At 37.5% G+C, this 21,779-nt stretch overlaps 1 protein-coding gene across 1 annotated transcript in view; it reads left to right on the top strand.

Moving 5' to 3' along the window:
• Positions 1–18,963, top strand: part of NECTIN3 (nectin cell adhesion molecule 3) — a 198,210-nt gene extending 179,247 nt beyond the window's left edge. The window contains exons 8-9 of the mRNA XM_036745142.1: positions 17,087–17,149; positions 18,575–18,963. Coding sequence (XP_036601037.1) covers positions 17,087–17,149; positions 18,575–18,754 — 243 coding nt within the window. The 3' untranslated portion in view covers positions 18,755–18,963. The remainder of the gene's footprint in view (positions 1–17,086; positions 17,150–18,574) is intronic.
• Positions 18,964–21,779: the final 2,816 nt, after the last annotated feature.

Raw genomic sequence — 21,779 nt, 5'->3', positions numbered from 1 at the left:
ACCTTGCTTTCATTAGTTAAGCAGATCAAAAGAACCTGTGCTGTTGGTAGCTTTCTGGGTGCTGGCTGTGGGTGGATCTTATACCCCCACAGAAGCTGCTAGCCTGATTGTTGAAACAATATGTCATTCTAAAGTTTGTAATTTGGCCACATTGTATTTTTACTTGTACTGTTTGGCAGATACAGTTTATGTTCAGGGATATCTCGTAGATGTACACAAGTTTCCATACCACTTTTCTGATCTACATGCTCTAGTTACCTTGTTTTGCATACATGTGACAATTTAGTTGTGATGTGTCTCTTTTCCACGTATTTTAATATAAGGATGAAGCAAGACTGTAAACCTAGATAAGAAAAATCAATTAAGATATATCTAATTTCAAAATTAGCTCTTGCAAAATTAAATTAATGAACTTATACATGATAGAAGTAATTAAATTTATCTTACCAGTGAATTGGGGAAAAGCTGTTCCCCTTTTGAAAAATAATTAATATTTTCAGGATACTATTTAATGATTGAATGTTACCTTAAAAAGAATTAGATGCTACTCTATTGGTCCGAAAGAGTTAATAGAATCTAATAGATAAACTTTGTGATTAAACTTAGACTTAATAATTATAAAGGTATACTCTCCATGGCAATTTCTTGTTGTCACTACCTCCTTATATTCTACATACTTTCTTATTATGCCTTATGGGGGTGGGGAGAGAGAATGTGCTTTTTCAATTTCAGTAATTAAATTGAGAAATTAGTAAAAGAGAGGTAATATGCCCTTTTCAATTATTTTCATATTCTATATTTTCATATAGCAGAATGAAAGGTATTTTATTTACTTTATTTTACTGTATTTGAGAAGTATTTATCTATTTTATTGAAGAGTATTAATATGACCAAAGAAATCATCAGTTTGAAAATACAAAAGACCCAGAATGCAAACTTCATCTTTTTGAATAATTCTTGCTAAGGTGGGGCTTTGGGGATGGATATGAGGGGCTTACAATTTCTGTTAGTACAAGCCAAATTGAGGCCCAAGGCATGATTTAGAAGTTTGAGAGTCTTCAGGAGCATCTCTAGCCTTCTCTTAGTGACATTTTCCTTCTTGGTGGCATTCCCTTTCAGGGATTCTTTCAGGATCCCTGTGCCTTTCTCAATTCCCCCATGGCAGGAGCACAAGCACATATCTTATACTCTCATTTATACTTTTTATTTCACCCAAAGGAATATATCTTTCAGTCATGTGTACTTTCAAGACTTTTAACTCTCATAGTGAAATGAAAAGTGCTGTCTGTTTCCTGTTAAAAGAATCTTAGATAGTAGGAAAATTTTTGCAAGGGAAGCCCTCCTTTTACTTTTTTTTGTGAAAAACATTTCAATATTAGTCATTTTGTACAGTAAGACTCAAATAAAAGAAAAAAGTCAAAGAAAGGGAAAAATAGCATGCTTCAATCTGTATTCAAACAAGTATCAGTTCTTTCTCTGGAGGCGGTTAATATGCTTCATCATTAGTCCTTTGGGATTGCCTTGGATCATTCTATTGCTGAGAATAGTTAAGTCATTCACAGTTCTTCATTAAACAATGTAACTGTTACTGTTTACAACAATCCCCTGGTTTTGTTCACTTGACTATGCCTCAGTTCATGTTAGTCTTTCCCGGTTTTTCTGAAACCATCCTGATTGTCATTTCTTATAGCACAATAATATGCCATTACAATCATATCCTATAGCTTGTTTAGCCATGTCCCAATTGATGGATATCTCTTTGATTTCCAATTCTTAGCCACCACAAAAAGAGCAGCTATAAATATTTTTTGTACAAATAGATCCTTTTCCCTTTTTTGCATGTCATTGGGATATACACCTAGCAGTGGTAAAACTGGGTCAAAGGGCATGCAGTTTTATAGGCCTTTGGACATAGTTCTAAATTGCTCTCCAGAATGTTTGAATCAGTTCACAACTCCATCAACAATACATTATGTCCATTTTCCCACATCCCCTTCAACATCCAACATTTTCCTTTTTTGTCATATTAGCCACTCTGATAGGTGTGAGGTGGTACCTCAAAGTTGTTTAATTTGCATTTCTCTGATCAATAGTGATTTAGAGCATTTTTATATGACTATAGATAGCTTTGATTTCTTTATCTGAAAACTGCCTGTTCAAATCCTTTAACTATTTATCAGTTGGGGAATGACTTGTATTTTTATATATTTGACTCAGTTCTCTATATGTTTGAGAAATGAGGCTTTCATTAGAGATACTTGCTGCAAAATTTTTTCCTCAGTTTTCTGCTTTCCTCATAATTTTGGTTGATTTGGTTTTGTTTGTGAAAACTTTTTAATTTCATATAATCAAAGTGTTCTGTTTTACATTTTATAATGCTCCCTGTATCTTCTTTGGTCTAAATTATCCCCTTATCCATAAATGTGACATAAACTATTCCATGCTTTCTTAATTTGCTTATGGTATTACCCTTTATGTGTAAATCATGTATCCATTTTGATCTTATCTTGACATATGGTATGAGATGTTGGTCTATACCTACCATATTTCCCCACGTATAAGATGCACCCTTTTCCGAAAAATTTGGGATCTAAAATCTGGGTGTGTCTTGTACAGTGGGTGTAGCTTTTTGTATTTGCATTTCCCACTTTTTCACACATGTTGTCTTTGTGCTCATTGTTTCTCATTTGTTACCGGTATATTAGGTTACATTTTGCCACATTCTGCCCAGAAATGGCTCAGAAAAGATTTTCATACAGTGCTGAATTCAAGTTAAAAGTGATCCAGTTTGCAAAAGTGAATGGAAATCATGCTGCTGAATGTAAGTTTTGTCATCCTCCAGCTGAGAAAACAATCCGAGACTGGCTATAGGAAGAAGAAACTCTACTGAAAATGCCACGGCAGAAGAAGGCCATGAGAGGCAAGTCAACAAAGTGGCCTGATTTAGAGAGGGAATTGAAGATATGGATTGAAGAGCAAAGGGTAATTGGAATTCCTGTGTCCACAAAGACGGCTCAGCATGAGGCAAGAAGTATTGCTGATGAAAAAGAAGTTACTGATTTCAAAGGAGGACACAATTGGTGCTTCAGGTTCATGAAACAGAATGGACTAAGCATGTGTACATGCACCAGACTTGCCCAAAAGATTCCTGAAAGCTATAAGCAGATGAATAAAACTTGAGTTCAATAACTTTATGTAATATTTTTTTTTTCAAATTTCAGGCCCCAAAATTAAGGTGCTTCTTATACATGGGGAAATACGGTAGTTTCTACCATACTGTTTTCCAGTTTTCCCAGTAGTTTTTTTTTTTCAAATAATGAGTTTTTGTTCCAAAAGCTTGGATCTTTGGGTTTATCATATACTAGATCTCTATGATCCTTTACTATAGTGTGATTTGTACTTAATCTATTACCCTGATTTACCACTCTACTTCTTAGCTCTCCCAGATTGTTTTTGATAATTTCTGCTTTATAATACAAGCTGAGATATGTTATGGCTAGACCATCTTCTTTCACATTTTTTTTCATTGATTCCCTTGATATCCTTGAGCTTTGTTGTTCCAGATGAGTTTTACTATTTTTTCTAGCTCTATAAAACAATTTTTTGATAGTTTGATTAGTATGGCACTGAATAAATAGGTTGATTTTGGTAGAGTGGTCATTTTTTTTTATTGTATTGGCTTGGCCTACCCATGAACAATTAATAGTTTTTAAATTGTTTATATCTGACTTTGTGTGAAAAGTGTTTCATAGTTGTGTTCATATGGTTCCTGGGTTTGTCTTGGCAGGTAGACTCCCAAGTATTTTATATTGTCTACAGTTACTTTAAAAGGAATTTCTCCTTCTATCTCATGCTGCTCAACTTTGTTGGTAATATATAGAAATACTAATAATTTATATGGGCTTATTTTGAATTTTGCAACTTTGTTAAAGTTGTTAATAATTTCAATTTTAGTTGATTTTCTAGGATTTTAAAAGTATAACATCATATTATCTGTAAAGAGCCATAGTTTTGTTTCCTCATTGCCTGTTCTAATTCCTTTAATTTCTTTTTCTTCTCTTATTGCTATAGCTGTTATTTCTAGTACAATATTAAATAATAGAGGTGATAATGGTCATCCTTGCTTCACTCCTGATTATACTGTGAAGACTTCTAGCTTATCCCATTATGGATAATGCTTGCTGACTGGGTCAGATAAATATTACTTATCATTTTGATGTAATCCCCATTTATTCCTCTGTTCTCTAATGTTTTTAAATAGGAATGGGTGCTATATTTTGTCAAAGGCTTGTTCTGCATCTATTCAGATAATCATATGGTTTCTGTTGGTTTCTGTTGGTTTTGTTGTTATGATCAATTATCTTGATAGTTTTCCTAATATTGAACCAGCCCTGCATTCCTGGTATAATTCCCACCTGGTGATAGTGTATGATCCTTGTGATATATTACTGTAATCTCTGCTAGTATTTTATTTAAAAATTTTTTGCATCAATATTCATTAGGGAAATTGGTCTATAATTTTCTTTCTCTGTTTTGGCACTCCCTAGTTTAGGTATCAGCACTATGTTTGTATCATAAAAGGAATTTGGTAGGGCTCATTCTTTGCCTATTTTTAAAAAAATAATTTATGTAGTATTGGGATTAACTGTTCTTTAAATGTTTGGTAGAATTCACTTGTGAATCCATGTGGTCCTAGGGATTTTTTTCTTAGGAAGTTCAATGATGGCTTGTTTAATTTCTTTTTCTAAGATTGGGTGATTTAAGTATTTAATTTTTCTTCTGTTAATCTGTAGTTTATATTTTTCTAGATATTTTTCCATTTCATTTAGATTGTCAAATTTATTAGCATATAATTGGGCAAAATAGCTCCTAAAATTGTCTTACTTTCCTCTTCGTTGGTGGTGAATTCACCCCTTTCGCTTTTGATACTACTAACTTCATTTTCTTCTTTCCTTATTTTAATCAAATTAGCCAATGGTTAATCTATTTTACTGATTTTTTTTCATACAACCAGCTTCTAGTTTATTAGTTCAATGGGTTTTTTTAAACTTTCAATTTTATTAACCTCTCCTTTGATTCTCAGGGTTTCCAATTTGGTATTTAATTCAGGATTTTTAATTTGTTTTTTTCCCTAGTTTTTTTAGTTGCTTGTCCAATTCATTGATCTGCTTTTTTCTCTATTTTATTCGTGTAAACAGTTGGAGGTAAAATTTTCCCTTAAGTACCACTTTGGCTGCATCTCATAAATTTTGATATGTTGTCTCATTTTTGTCATTTTCTTTAATGAAATTATTGTTTCTATGTTTTGTACTTTGACCCACTTATGAGTTGTTTCTTTTTGGTTGCCTATAATACTTTCTTCTTGATCTGTGAGCTCTGGAATTTGGCTATGTTGTTCCTAAGAGTTTTCATTTTGGGATCCTTTTCAGGAAGTGATTGGTGAATTCTTTCTGTTTCTATTTTGTCCTCTGGTTCTAATATATCAGGGCATTTTTATCTGATAATTTCTTCAAAAAATGTTGTCCAGGCCTTTTTTTTTAAATCATGGCTTTCAGGTGTTACAAATATTCTTGTATTATTTCTCCTGAATCTATTTTCTAGGCTAGCTAGTTTTCCAGTGAGAAATTTCATGTTTTCTTCTATTTTAAAAAATTTTTGTTTTATTGTATGTTGATGTCTCATAGAGTCATTAGCTTCCACTTGCTCAGTCTAATCTTTAAGGACTTGTTTTCTTCAGTGAGCTTTTGTATTTCCTTTTCCATTTGGCTAGCTCTATTTTGCGGGGAGTTACTTTCCTTGGTAAATTTTTGTATGTCTTCTCTCATGCCATTGACTCTTTTTTCAGGATTCTCTTTCATTACTCTTATTTCTTTTCCCAGTTTTTCTTCTACTTCCCTAATTTGCTTTTTAAAATCCTTTTTGAGCTCTACCAGGGATTATTTTTGAGCCTAAGACCAAATTACATTTTTCTTTGAAGCTTTACATGTAACCATTTTGACACTATTGTCCTTTTCTAAGTTTATGCCTTGATCCTCCCTGTCACCATAGTAACTTTCTATAGTCAAGCTTTTTTTTCCTCATTTTTCCTGCCTTTTTTGTGACTTGGTGTTCTTATGTGAGAGTTGGGCTCTAGTCCTTCAGTGTCCCCAACATAGTGCAGGCCCTCCCTTCACTTTTAAAATCATACTGTCTCTAGTTGAAACAGTAAGGCAATAATAACAATGTAGATGATAATTGTCAAAATGCCTGTGTAGTTCTGTATCACAAAGTATACAAGACTCTCCACATAGAAGGTAGAAGAAGTAAACCATTTATTCAGACACCAGAGAACCATATCCCATCACCAAATGCTCAGCTCCCACAGCCAGTCAGTCCATTTCATCATAACAGCAAGGAACCCCAAACATTCAATACAGAATATCACAACGTGGAGCCTTGCCATCCCAAAACCTCTCTGATCCCCTGCTGGAGTCTTCCCCAAAATAAACTCACAGTACACCTAAGTCAGCCTGTTCAGTTCTAACAATTGTGAAGGTGGCCATTAGCAGCCATAACATCTCTCTGTCTTTCAGCATTTTCCTGTGACATAACTTCCTTTTCCTGTCAGGTAGCTCCTCCCACCATGTAACTTAGGCTTCCTATGATGTAAGCAGGTCACGTGGCCTATTAATGGGTGGGAAAGATCTTCAAATCTAAATTGCTACTACACTAATGCTGGTCCTGAAATCAAGGTAATCTGGGGATTGGGTCAGGGAGGACAGTTGAATTTTGTTGTTGTTGTTTATCCTTCATTCTTGAAGAGGATCAGTGACATCATGAGGGTGATGTCTTGACTGGCTGGTGAATTGGATTTGAGTGAGGCAGAGGTGTAAAAGTCATCAGCCTCACTTTCTTTTCCAGAGCCATCATAATCCAGTGACAAAACAAAGGCCAAGAGTACTGGCAATGGCCAAGATGCAATGGGCGACCTTGGCCATTCTAAATTAAGGTCTTTCCCAGGTCTCAGTTTGTCTGAAGCCACACCCATTCAATGACTAAAGGCTAGGTAAAAGTTGAGACAAAAGATAGTCCAATTTACCATCCCAAAGATATTAATCTAGGAGGAGAAGACCCTCAAAATTTCTGGCCAGAAAAAAAAATTGTTATTTATACTAATTCTGACCCATCAAAACCTAAACAATGAGCCATATAGGCTTGAGCTGGGCCTATTATTAAATGTTTTCGGAGTCCTAGATAATGCTAAAGCTTGGCTAGATTGGGTCAATTACTAGTATGGTACCGTATAAAAAAGAAGGGATTTGAAGTTGGAGAACCTGTCTTTAAAGTCTAGCTCTGCTACTTACTTACTACCCATATGACCCTGGACAAGTCACTTATCTATCTTGGCCTCAGTTTCTTTATCTATAAAATAAGGGGTTTGCTCTTCTAGAGCCTTTCCAGCATTAAGTCTATAAACTTATGAAATTTTTTATTCCCCTTTTAGAAAATTATGATCTTATGGCACCAGGATATATGACCATTTCTTATTTCCTAGTGGTGGGTTACCATGCACAGCAAACAAGCTTTCTGTGCTTTTGTGCCTCTCTGGTAGCCCCTTAAGGCTGGGTCCCTTAGAGGCCTTAAAGACTCTCCTTGTTCCAGGAATAAGGCACATCCTTTGTGTATGTTAAGCTCACAAAGAACGTCTTGATAAGGAATCAACTGTTAACAATCAAGATTTAAACTAGTAATTAATGAAATATATCTGCTCTTTCTTCCATAGTGGATTAATGAAGATCATAAAGTTAGAATTATAGTCATAACATTTCTATAGGAGGAAGGACCTTAGAAGTCGTCAAACCCAACGCTCCCACCCCACTTTCATAGATGAAAAAAATGAAGCCCGAAGAATTCAAATTATTCATTCAAGGCATTTGAGGCTTAACATCAAGGAACGACCCAGCTAGCTGGCTAATGGGAGAGCCAGGACTAAAGCCCGGTCTTCCTGTGTTTGTCTCACTGTACGCCATGGCCTCTCTTCACTCAGTTTGATATAATTAGACTTTTATAATCATCTCTAGTTTTAATCCCTTAGTCAGCTTTGCATCTATCCTGCTATGAGTGTCTGCCTGTCTGGCTTTTCCTACCTCCTCTCTCTCTCTCTCTCTCTCACTCTCTCTCTGTCTCTCTGTCTCTGTCTCTCTCTGAGTTTCTGTCTGTCTGTCTCCTCTCCTTCCCTCCCCTTCTCCTTCCCCCTTCCCCCTCTTTCTCTTCCTTCTTTCCTCCATACCTCCCTCTCCCTTTTTTCCCTCCCCTCCAGATTTTTCCCACTCATCACCATTTACTCTCTCACATCACTTGTTTAAAATGAAAGCACATTTTTTCTGGAGAAATTCTACTTGTGGCTGATTCCTGCTTCCAAACCTTTTCTTGCTGACTTACCTCAGGCCAAGTTGGAGATGGGTCCTTAGGGGAGTGCCGTGTTTCAGATACTGACTTATTCACGCTCATGTGCCAAACTCTGGGCTCAACATGGGATGCACAAACCCAACCCACCCCTACTACCTCTGGGCATTTTCTTTTCCCATGTAAGATTGACAGCTTGGAAATGTCCCTTTTGAATGAACAAAATCTTACTAATTTTGGTTTTGGTTTTGTTTTTTTCATATTGATCCCCAAGACCAGTAAAGCTATGGTATATAGTCTTCATTAACCACTATGAAGAAAGAGCAGATATATTTCATCACCTTATCTCGAATTTAAATCCTGATTGTTAATGGGCCACTCCTTATCAAGAAATCTACATAAATATTGTGCTGTAACCAAACATAGTCCGTCCCTTCTGCACACACATGTTAAACTTCCACAGATGTTTGCAGTAAGTAGGGACCTCAGACACTCACTAGTCTAGCTTCCAACTTATTTCTGAACAATCTTGGCACAGTGCCTGGCACATAGTAGGCACTTAATAAATGCTTTATTGATTATTGGACAAGAATGCCCTCCACAATACACTCCAGGAGTGATGATTCTACCTTTTTTTGAAGACTGCCAACAAAGGGTAAGCTATTGTTCTCTGGGACTGCACATTCAACTTTTTGTTGTTTTTGGTCATTTTTTCAGTTGTGTCTGACTCTAGGTGATCCCATGTGGAGTTTTCTTGGTAGAGATACCAAAGTGGTTTGCCATTTTCTTTTACAGCTCATTTTATATATCAGGAACTGAGGCAAACAGGGTTAAGTGACTTGCTCAGGATCACACAACTAGTAAGTGTCTGAGGCTGGATTGGAACTCAGGAAGATGAGTCTTACTGACTCCAGGTCTAGCACTCCATCTACCATACCACTTAGCTGCTCTGTGCTACTTTTGGATGCCTGTGAATGTTAAGAACATTCCCCTGTCCTCTAGTTACCTTAAATTTCCCTCTTTTCAACTTCCGCCCATTGATAGTTACCTAATGAGCCAAAAAGAACAAGTTTGACCCCTCTTTCAAGTGACTGTCCTTCAGATACTTGAAGAAAATGGTAATATTTCTCCTATGTATTGTACGCTGGTCCATCTCTTGTTTTAGGCTGAACGTCTCCATTTCTTTTAATTCATCCAGAATAACCTCAAAATCCTTCGTCCTAGCCACCTTTCTCTGGATGATCTCCCACTTATCAATGTCCTTCCTAAAATGGGATATCCTGAACAGAACATAATACTCCAGATGTGAACTGATGCCTAGGCCTGGGTGTTATCCCCCCTGGCTCCCCATAAAACAACAGATGGTTTTATTTTTGGATCCTGCATCATGCTGCTGACAGGAATTGAATTGAGCTTGCTGTGCGTTTTAGTTCCACTAAAACCCCCAGACCTTTTTGTAAGATGAATTACCATCTTGTCATGCCTCCCTGCCTTGAACTTGGTTTGTTTTTGTTTTTGTTTTTTAATCCAAATTCCTTTTAAATTTTGTGTTATTCCATTTGGCCCAGTGCTCTAGCTTATCTAGATTACTTTTGTATCATGACTATCTTGCAATATGTTAGCTATCCTTCCTAGTTTTATGTCATCTGCAAATTAAATAAGCATTGGATCTATCCTTTTATCCTAGTCATTGATAAAAATGTTAAACAGTACAGACCCATGCACAGATCCATGGGACACTCCACCAGGAACCTCCTTCTAAGATGATATCAAGTCATTAATAGATGATTATTTGGGGCAGCTAGGTGGCACAGTGAATAGAACACCAGCCCTGGAGCCAGGAGGACCTGAGTTCAAATGTGACCTCAGACATTTGACACTTACTAACTGTGTGACCTTGGGCAAGTCACTTAAGTTGACCTGAGTTCAAATCCTGACCTCAGACACTTGACACTTACTAGCTGTGTGACCTTGGGCAAGTCACTTAACCCCAATTGCCCTGCCTTCCCCCCTCCAAAAAAAAGCTTATTAGTTGTTCAATCATTCAGCCAGTTCTGAATTTACGTAAATGTACTCTTTTCTAGCCCACACCTATCCATCTTGTCCCCAATAATAGTATGAGAAACTCCATCAAATACTTTGCTGAAATCCAAGTAAACCCTATCTAAAATGTTCCTTTGATCTAGCAACCCTGCCAAGAAAGGAAATGAGGTTATTCTGGCATGACCTGTTCTTGATGAGAAATGTGATCTCTTTGTGATTTCTTTCTCCTTTTCTAGATGTTCATTAACCATCCTTTTAATAATGTATCCTAGAATTTTGCCAAGAGTTGAAGTCAAATTCACTGATCTATGGTTGCTAACTACACTCTTTTCCCTTACAAAAATAAGATATTCCTGCTCTCCAGTCCCAGAGGGCATCTCTCCCCATGATCTTTGAAAGATCATTGACAGTGGCTCTTGTTCTTGTAGCATCCTGGGATGTAATTTGTCTTATTTATCTGCTTGCCCACGTAAGAGCTGCCAGGGATCTCAAGTCCTATATGATACTTAACACAGCTGAAATGAGTCTCCCTCTCAGTCACATTAATGTCCTCCACATGGACTCCTGAACCTAGTTTTGTCTGTCCATACACTAGCCTTGCACATCCAGGGGCTAGTTTCTGTTATCATGCTTCCTGCCTCACGCCAGCATCAACCTTATGTCTTTATGCTTTCTAAATAGCCCTGGAAAGCTGTGAGCAGTTGTGTCCATGACCCTGAAACCTCAGGTGCACAGCTATTTCTGTTGCTGGCATCCCCAGGGCCTTGAACTAAGTGCATGTTATATATACAACTAGATAAGAATGCATTTTAAAAGCCACTATGAAATGAGAATGTATCGTAGAAAAAAAACTATTAGCATCCACTTTAAGAAGAATGGCCAAATGAAAAGGCCTCCTTGTTGTTGTGGATTTCTCTTCCTTGGGCACCTGGGAGGCAACATATTATAGAGGGTAGGGCCCTGGCCTTGGCATCAAGAAGATCTGGGTTCAGTTCTTGTCAGATTCTTTCTGCCTGTATGACTCCAAGCATTTCACTTAACTTTTCTGTGCCCCAGTTTCTTCACATGTAAAATGAGGGTGATGGACTCAGTGGCCTCTAAATCATGTTCCAACTCTAAATCAGTCATTTTAGGATGCTTAGATATAAGGGAAAAGTCAGTCAATTGCATTGGATAGTTTGACTCAGTTATCCCTCCTAGTATTTTCACAATGGCTACATTCAGGTATTAAAATAGACATCTGTAAGCAGTATACATTTATAAGACTGTGTATTATTTGCATAAACCTACCCCAGAAAGGATGCTCTATTCTTGGGTGCTTTTCTGAGACTTCCACTGTCCCACCATTGATCCTCATAGCGTAATGCTTGGACTATTGAAATAGCCTGCTCTCAGTTCTCTCCCCACTGTATAGTACATCCTCCGTTCAGCAGTCAAAGTGATCAGGCAAAATTCAAGTCTGACCATATCACCCTCCTACCCAATAAAATCCATGTGGTTTCCTGTTACCTCCAGGATCAAATATAAAATACTCTGTTTGGCATTTCAAAGTACTTTGTAACCAGACCCCTTCCAACCTTTCCAGCCTTCTTACACCTTACTCCCATCTGTGTTCTCTGAGATCCAGTGACAGTGACCTCCTTGCTCTTCTTCACCCAAGATACACCATCTTCCAATGATTAGCCATTTTCACTGACTGTCCCTCATGCCTGGAATTTTCTCCCTCCTCATCTTTATCTCCGGCTCTTCCTTCAAGTCCCAGTGAAAATCCCACCTTCTACCAGATTTTTCTTTTTTTTATTTAAATCTGACTTTATCTGTATAGATAGATTCCCAGGTAGATTCCCAGGTATCTTATATTGTCTGAGGCAGCTAGGTGGAGTAGAACACAGAGCGGTGGGTTTGGAATCAGGGAGACTCATCTACCTGAGCTCAAATCTGGCCCCAGACTCCCACCAGCTCTGTGACCCTGGGCAAGTCACTCTACCCAGTTTGCCTCAGTTTCCTCATCTCTAAAATGAGTTGGAGAAGGAAATAGCAAATGGCTCCAGGATCTTTGCCAAGAAAACTCCAAATGGGGTCACGAAGAGTCAGCAGGACTGGCAAGTTTACTTAAGAAGGGCATGTGGGTCAGTAACTGGCTGTCCTAGGTGGCCTCTGAAGCTTCACCCAACTCTGAAATGTGGTGATTCTGAGACCTGGGTATGGCTTGGATTCTTCTAGACAATCTTTTCTGAGGATGGGGTTCTGAGAAAAGGGCATCACATAGGAAACTTCTATGCATTTTCATTCTCAACAACAGTATAACTCTAACTTCCAGTCTTGGCTGGAGAACTTGAGATTAGCAGTTCTTCCTGGTCAGGGAACCATATGTTATAGAGGTTTAGGGGTGCTTGAGACCACAAAATACTGAGACTCTGGGTCCTGCAGAATGAATTCGACTCAAGCCTTCTTACAGCCAAAGAGAAAAACAAAGTTTATTAAAGATTCGCCATATTGGTAGACTCCAAAGAGTCTGAGCTTTTGTGATGCTTGTGTCAACAAGTGGGCCAGATTGAATCTGAAGTAGATTGAATCTGAGTCCTTCCCTCTGTTTGTTATGTCCTATTTATCTTGTATACATAGTTTATTTGTTCATAGTTTTTGAATTTATTTTCCCCATTATGCTCCTTGAGAGTAAGAACTGCCCTCAGTGGTTAGCATTGTACCTGGCACATAGTAGATGCTGTGTGGACTTGACTTTTCAAGTCCATGTTTTATTACTGCTTCCCAAAGGTCGTAGGTTCTTTTTTCCCTCTTTTTCACCTTTCCACCACAATTGACTAGGTTCTCTACACCAGAATAACACAGAGGAGAGGAAACGTAGACCTGAGAGAAACATTGGGAACAGTAAAGGTTCCCAGACATCTTTTCTGAGCCCAATATTTGCGAACAATGATTTGTACATTTTGGAGACTGGTGGTTGTCTAGAGCAGAGTTTCTTAAAGTTTTTCCTCTGGGTAGCCCTTTTTGCATATTGGCAGCTGTTGCATGACCTGAGGGCATTTGCAGTCCAAAGTGCAGCATGCTGTGACAAGCCCTGCCAGAAACTCCTTGGATTCATTACACGTTTGATTTTTAATTAATTTTTGGTCATTGCACATTCAAAAACTTTTTACTGTTGCCAAATTTTTCGAGACCCCATATGGGGTCATGACCCACAATTTAAGAAGCCCTGAGGGTCTTTCAGTATGCTTTTTATATATGTTGTAAAACAAAGCTATGAGATCTAGAAACAGACAGGTGATCTGCTATAGAAAATACTTGATTCGGATGTGCTAGTTGCTGAAAATCACTGCCATTTGCAAAAGAGAAGCTTTGTTGTCCCTTCCTTCCCCCTATTCCTTCCTGATTTAGTATTGTGACATAAAGGGTGCTTAAATATAGGGAAGGAAACAGTAAGTACTAGGATTATCTTTTTAAAAATCCAGACACACCTTATCAAAAGAATGAATTAAGTTTTTAGTAGCTTAGGCATCTTGTGCATCTGGCCTTGGATCAGAGCCCTGAACTACTTTGATTCAATTCAACAAACATGTGTTGAACACTTCCAAAGTTCTGTGGGAGATTTACAGATTAAAAAGACACAGTCCTAGCCTCTTGGTACTCAATCACAGGGAATAAGGCATACTAAAATAACTATAATGCCTTTGGAAATTTTCCAGTCTTCCATTTAGATGCATAGAGGCAGTTTTGCGTGATTCAGACTAAAGGAGGGATAGCAACGGCCTGAATAATATAAAACAACAGAGAAATAGTAAAGTTTGCCTGCCTTGGGTGTACTAGGGAAGCAATTATACTTTCCTAATTATACTTGGCTAGGCTTGTACCAGTTTAAATTTCTGGTGTAGACACTGACTGTAGGACAGGTAAACTAGAAGCTGGTCTGTGATGATTAGTGAAATTGGTGGAATGAACATTTGCCAACAAATATATACTTGCTAGAAGATAAGCATTTTGTAAACTGTAAAGTTCTATGTAAGCATGAACCACACTTATTATGAAGTGAGTAATCCCCCTGTAGATGATCAAGAACTGACCATTATCTTCAAGAGCAGAGAAATAATTATTCCTTTAATCAATCAATTACCAAGAATTTGTTAAATGCCTCCTAGCTGCCAAGCACTGTGCTTGGTGCACGAGTTTGGGGTTGGTATGGTATCTTGTTCATTTGTGTCGGTCATACCTGTTTCTTCATGACCACTTTTCTGGTGTTTTCTTGATGAAGATACTGGAGTGCTTTGCCATTTCCTTCTCCAACTCATTTTTTTCAGATGAAGAAACTGAGGCAAACAGGGTTAAGCGATTTGCCCAGCTAGTACAGATAGCTAGTAAGTATCTGGGGCCAGATTGAACTCAGGTCTTCCTGGCTCCAGGCCCAGCACTCTGTCCACTGCACCACTTAGCTGCTCTATGGTATGATACATCCCTATGTTATTCTTGTGTTGCTGGGGTGGGGTAGAGGAAGGGATAAATGAACAAATGAACAAAAATATTTATTAAGTGTTTATCATGTGCCAAACTCTGTGGGGGGATGCAAATAGAAAAAGGCAGTGATCTCCTTCTGTCATGGAACTCACATTCTACTCTAAATGGGACAGACAACAACAAATGGAGGAGAGTTCAGCGTAAAAACAAAGGCCACTGTGTAGGGCAGAACATATTTTCCCAACTTTGAACCTATCCAAGATATCAGACTAAGGCCAGCTGAGAGATTTCCTTCTTTTGAGCCACGCCTCCAGTATAAAAAAAAGTTCTTCCATACAGCATATTGCTTTCCTGCATTTTTTCTGCCAGCACCAGAGATTTTTTTTCTCCTTTTCATTTTTCAATTAAAAGCCATTTGTTCCCTCTTCCTACCACTCCCCCACAATTTAGAAGAAAAAAAAAATCAAAACCCTTGTAATAAACATGCATAGTCAAGCAAATCAAATCATGTTGTCCATGTCCGAAAGTTTATGTCTTATCCTGAATTTTGAATCTATCACCTCTCTGTCAGGAGGTGGGTTTGACTGATCATCATCAGTCCTGTGAAATCATGATTGGTTGCTACACTGTTCAGAGTTCTTTAGTCTTTCAAAGTTATCCATCTTTATAAAACTACCACTCCTGTGAAAATTGCACGACTGGTTCTGCTCACTCCAATTGCCATTGCTTCATGTAAATCTTCTTACTTCTTATGGCACTATACTATTCATTATATCCTATCCATATACCATAATTTTCCAGCCATTCCTCGGTTGATAGGCACCTCTTTAGTTTTCCAGTTCTTCACTATAACAAAAAGAGTGGAGATAAATATTTTTGTTCATTGGCATCATTTTCTTTTTCTTTTGATTTCTTTGTCTTACAAACTGTAGTGGTATCACTGAATCAAAGAGTTTAGAGACTTTTGGGACATAGTGCCAAATTGTTTTCCAAAATGGCTGGACCAATTCACAATTCCAACAGTACATAAGTGAGCCTATTTTCTGCTGACCTTCCAACAGCTATAATTTTCCTTTTTTGTCACCTTTGTCAATAGGTTTGAGGTGGAACATGATAATTGCTTTAATTTGTTGTTCTCTGATTATTAGTGATTTAGAACATTATTTCATATGATTGTTGATACTTTGAATTATTTATATGTAATGGTAGCCATCTCTAGGGTGAGGGTAGGAGGGAAGAAAAAGAAAGAGAAAGAAAATAAATTTACATGATCACTATTTACATGATCACTATCACATACATACATATATATATATAATGAATATATATATAAGGAATAGCAAGTAATACACAGGTTTGCAATTTCATGTACAATCATCTTTTTTTTCTAAAAAATAAATTGTTATGGAAATGCTTGTTTTATTTCAGAAATTAAAAATTAAAAACTTTACAAAAAGAAAACTGTTTATCTTTGACTATTTATTTATTGTAGGAATGGTTGTTATTCTCATACATTTGAAGCAGATCCTTATTTATTTTGAAGTCTTTTATCAAAAAACTTACTGTAAAGATTTTTCCCCAGTTAACTATTTTGGTTTTGATTGTACAAAAACTTTTAATTTTGTAGCATCAAAATTGCCCATTTTATTTTCCATGACCTTCTCTATCCCTTATTTGGTCATGAACTCTTGTACTATATGATCATTAGCTAGGTTATGCATCCATTTGAAAGCCCATATGGTGGTATATGGTGTGAGATGTTGGTCTGTATCTAATTTCTAGCAGTTTGCTTTACAGTTTTCCCAGCAGGTTTTTTTTGTATTTGAAGAATGGGTCTTTATAACATGAGTTTATACCAAAAGTTGGACTTATCAAATATTATATCCATTTGTTTCTTTATGTTGTGTGCCTGATCTGATCCACTGATCAACCTCTTTAAGTTTTAACCAAATACCATGTAATTTTGATAATTACTGCTTTAAGATGTGGTACTGCTAGGCCCTGTTTCTTCCTACTTTTTTCAATATTGCCCTTGAGATTTTTGTGAATTAAATACATTTTAATAAGATTTAAAGCCAGTTCTTTTATATGCGATTCTTTATATTATATATGGATGTGGTTTGCAATAGTTCTGTATATGTGATAAAAGCAAATATGTTATATTTGTGTTTTGTTTTGTTTTTTTCTACAGAGAGAACACTTTCCTTTGCAGAGTCAGTACAAAGAAAGAGAAATAGGCAGCTTGCAGCATACTGTAAGTAATAAGCTTATATTCTAGGTGTGAACTTGGCCAGGCCACAGTTTTCATAGTAGTAAAGTGCTATTTTAAGCCTATGAAGATTCTTCTTTTTTTTTTTTCTTTTTATGTTCAGTGTTGTTTTTGAGTGTCTGATAGAATAAAATTTGATAAAAATTTAGGGTTTGTCCATCCTAAGCAGTAGACATGATGTCTATGAGATGATGTCCCATGAAATAAATAACTCTTCCAAGAGGAACATTACCTGCTTATAGTGTCTTAGACTAGTGTCTCTTTACATAAACTATACTGCTGACCAGTAAAGTATTACGATTCTTCACCACAAACCACTCTATCTTTTAAATACTCAAATTGCTTGGTGTGTAAGGATGAAAGCTGGAGTATAGTAGGCCTTATTATAGAAGGGAAAAACTAAATGCAAGGGGGAGGGAATCCATTTTAAAATTGTTTTTGAACTCATAAGTCCTTGCCTTGGACTGGAAGTTAGGAGACGCTGGCATGGACACTATTAAGAATTATGTAAGAGGTGTCAGTCCTGATATAAGCTAGAAAAAAAAACAAGGAAGGGATTTTTGTGGGAGTTTTTTGGAGGAAGGCATGTGAACTGGGGTTCCATTTTTTATTTATAGATTTTCTTGGTGTAGTGGAAAGAATATACAATTTAGGGTTAAAAGACCTGCATTCAAATCCTGCCTCTTTCATTAACTACATATATGATATTGGCTAAGACACAGATTCCTTGGGCCTCCATTTCTTCAGTTGTCCTAGTTTATCATGCAGTTAGCTAACCTTTGAAGTGACATTGTCTTTCTTTTTATATTAAATTTCTATTTTTTCAATCAATGACAATTCACCTTCTCTCCTTCCCATTTCCTCCTCCCTCCACCACAAATGAGAAAAAATAAAAAACACATGTTTCAAACATGTATAGTCAAGCGAAATTAATTACCCTGTTACCCATGTACAAAAATAGTCTAGGTCTACACTGTACACTCTGAGTTCTTCACCTCTCTGTCAGGAAGTAGGTAGCACATTTCATCTTGAGTCCTACATTTGGTCATTCTGTTGATCAGAGTTCTAAAGTCTTCCATAGTTGTTTGCCTTTCCAATGATATTCTCAATGACATTGTTTTTAAATTCAAAAATCTGAACCTGGTCACATGCTAAATATCCCTAATTTTTTTAATATCTATGTCCTGGGAATGACACCACTTTTGCCCCAAGAATGATCTCTGTTTCATCCCCAAATGACAAGAGAATTGTAGTTTTAACTTAATTGTTGGTGGAAGAATTGCCAGGGAGGTGAATGTGAGGGAGAGGTAAGGACAAATAGACTGAGTCATATTCTTACCTGAGAGTAACCAAGAAGAGAAGAATGCAAACAGCTGATCTGTTTAATGTAAGCAATGTTTGAATTTTTAGACTGTGGTAAATGGCAGACAGTTCGACTATGAAGATGAACATCCAGAGGGTGAAGATGGGCTTCAGCAGATGTATCCGCTTTACAGTCAGACATGTTACAAAGACTGGAGCTGTGACAAACATCAGCAAAACTCAGATCCTGGAAGATCCTACATCAACCCCCGAGAACATTACGTGTAATTATGGACATCTTGACAAAATACTCATTCTTATACTGGGAGAAGGAAACACCAAGCAGAGTATCTCTTAGCTCTGACTTTCATGGGGCTGGACCAAGTGCATCTGGAGTGTTGATGAATGACTTAGAGTTGACTGGCCAGCCTATGGCCTTGAATAGATTTTCCTCAACTACTGACTGTATCTGTGAATTTGAGTATAGCTCTGTGTGTGTGTGTTTCATTTAAAAAAAAAACTAGTAACATTTGGCCTGCAATGGCATTTTCATTTAAAATTCCAGTGTGTGCCTGTGATAGCTGCTGTGAGTCTCCAGAAATAGAGCCCCAGCTGGCTGCACTAGCCTCACTGGGTTTCAGGCCTGCCAGCCCATTCATCTGTAATTCAAACGTGCAGAAAATGAGTTTAGAATCCATTCCACTAATTATTTCTCTGGGATTTGTCTTTCCCTGACATGCTTAATAAAATTACAATACCTGTGTACAAATAGAGACCCAAGGAAAGAGGCATAATTTGCTCTGTGTGGGGAAAACAACCACCACCACAAAAGGGGGGAGGGAGCGGGGCGGGGAGTGAGAGAGCAAGAGAGAGCAGCTTTCCAGCTTAAAGCTAGTTGGAAGGTTTTAACCCTTATGAGGCTGCTATATGTGTATTTCTATTTAGCCACAACTTTTTTTCTCCTTTTTCTTTCTTTTGGAGGCAATTGGAGTTTAGTGACTTGCCCAGGGTTGCATAGCTACTAAGTAAGTGTCTGAGGCTAGATTTGAACTTGGGTTCTTCTGACTCCAGAGCCAGTGCTATATCCATTATGCCACCCAGCTGTCTCTCAACCACAACTTTGAAGAAAGAATTTCAGTATAGAATATGACCTAAACTATTCAGCTGCTGCTTTGTCCACCTTTCTATCAATGACCAGGTGTGGTTTTCTTCTTTTATCATTGTTCCTATGGATTCTATAGACTCTCTATACCCCTCATAATATCCTTCCCAAATATTAGGTTCTTAGAACCTATTCTAAACTGTCCTAGACTTCAACATCTTTTTTGTTTTTTTTTCCCACTTTATTCTATCTGACATGTTCACCTTCTGCTACTGAAATCTGATCCAACCCACTTATGCCACCTCCAGACAACTGCCTTTGCCCCATGTCTGTATTTTAATTCATCCTTCCTTATCTTCTATGTAACACCTACTTCAGAACTGCCTACTACATTTCTGTGCTACAGAGACACCTTTGAATTAGCTCCTCACTTTGAGGTCTAGTGGAAAGAGAGTTTTAAAACTAACAAAATTCTACTTTTATATCATCTGTGTGCACAGACCCCAAGCTCTAGCCTTTAATTCTCTTCAACCTGAGAGCTTTGAAGGGCTGCCAGTAGTTTACCTGGTTAGCAGAGCAAGGATCATTGAATTTTCCACCAAAAAAATGTTTGGACACTACAAAGAAAAATGGTGGCACTGATTTGACCTGTTTTTCAAGCAGTGGATTGTTTTAATTGTGTCAAATGGTCCAAAGTTTCCTCATTCCCCTTCAATATCTCTAAATAAAAATGGGTGGAAGGAGGGAGTAGTGGTTACAATGGTGGAGAAAAGGGAGGATGGGAGTTGAATACATATACAAAAAGCATATAAATACTCGCACAAATACATGAAAGTTACTGAGCAACACCATAGAGTGTTTGCTCTTTAGGAGGTGTTAAAAATATGTTCTTAGGTCTGGACTGAATATGTGGTCCTGCCTGATGAGATGTTAGATGAGGTTAGCCTTATGGTCCCTCATTAGTGCAACATGAATGAAAAGGAAAACACAGAATTGTGGAGTTGCCATTTGTACATTGGACCTCAGAAACTCTTAAGCATTACTTTCTTAATTCTCTCTGCTCTGCACCATTCCCTGCCCATCTATATATTACGTCTCAGTGGATTATGGATGAGTTGCCTCCATTTAAATGCCTTCTCCCATAGCTAACTAGTCTAATAAGCAATTTCCCTTTTTCTTTTAAAATGAATGATTTTTTTTCTAAAATACACCCATAGATTTTTGCAGTTGTTGGCCATAGTTACTTAGGTCACATAAACTTTGTAGTAGTGTTTCCTGGTGCCTTCTGTCTGTTGTTTCTAAATATTGAGCTGAGCAGGAAGAGGATCTCAAAAGGGATATTCAGCTTTATCCTCAACTGAGAAATGTCATCCAAAAGTGACCTACTGGTCCCTAAATTTGGGTCCCAGACAACTTGACGGTGTCCATTTAAATTTGGAAGTTTGGCTCTACAAGGCAGGTGAGGGAGGCTTACAGAAGTAATCCCTGGCTAATATTAGATTACTCTTCCTATAACTGATTTACTAGGACACAGTGAAACTAGAATAAATCCCCAGAGCACTTACCCGCTTAGGCTGGCAGTTTTGCATTTCCAGGGGAAGTGTGCAGGCCCATCTTAAACACACATCCTTTATTGCTCATTTTGTAGGCAGCCCAGGCTCCAGGAGCAAATGCATTTGGTGGCTGTAATAGCAACCCACCAGCTGCTCAGTAAGTCCCACTAAATGTAACTGTTTCAAAAGCTGGGATTGGCCAGATGTGCAAGAGATGAGTTTGGATTTTTTCTTAAATGACAGTGATTTACCCTTTCTCAAAAAGCTTTTTCCCCCCTTCTTTCTACATTTCCCATATTTGAAGATGTCTGTGGTCTTATGAGTACAATATGGAAGTTTTAATTCTGCTAGTCTAGGAAAAGAATCAGAGTCTTTGATGCCCTCGGCATGGTGCCTTGCACATAGTAGGTTCTCAATAAGTATTTATTAAATAAATCCCCTCATTAGGTTTCCCAGGCCTTATCTGCCCAGTGGGGGAGCACATTTAGTTTCTTCCTTCCCCCTTTGTGATGTGTTTTCTAAATCCCCTTCCATATTAAGAGACAGCATGTTTCTTGGTGGTTGTTTTTTACAAGCATAGCCTTTGCTAGCCTTCTCTCATCAGTCTCCCTGTGGGTTTTAGAGTTGTACACAGTAGAATATTTCCTCCATGTCTTTT

This window comes from Trichosurus vulpecula, chromosome 2 (assembly GCF_011100635.1).
Source record: "Trichosurus vulpecula isolate mTriVul1 chromosome 2, mTriVul1.pri, whole genome shotgun sequence".
NCBI lineage: Eukaryota > Metazoa > Chordata > Mammalia > Diprotodontia > Phalangeridae > Trichosurus > Trichosurus vulpecula.
This window is presented reverse-complemented; position numbering and strand designations above follow the sequence as displayed.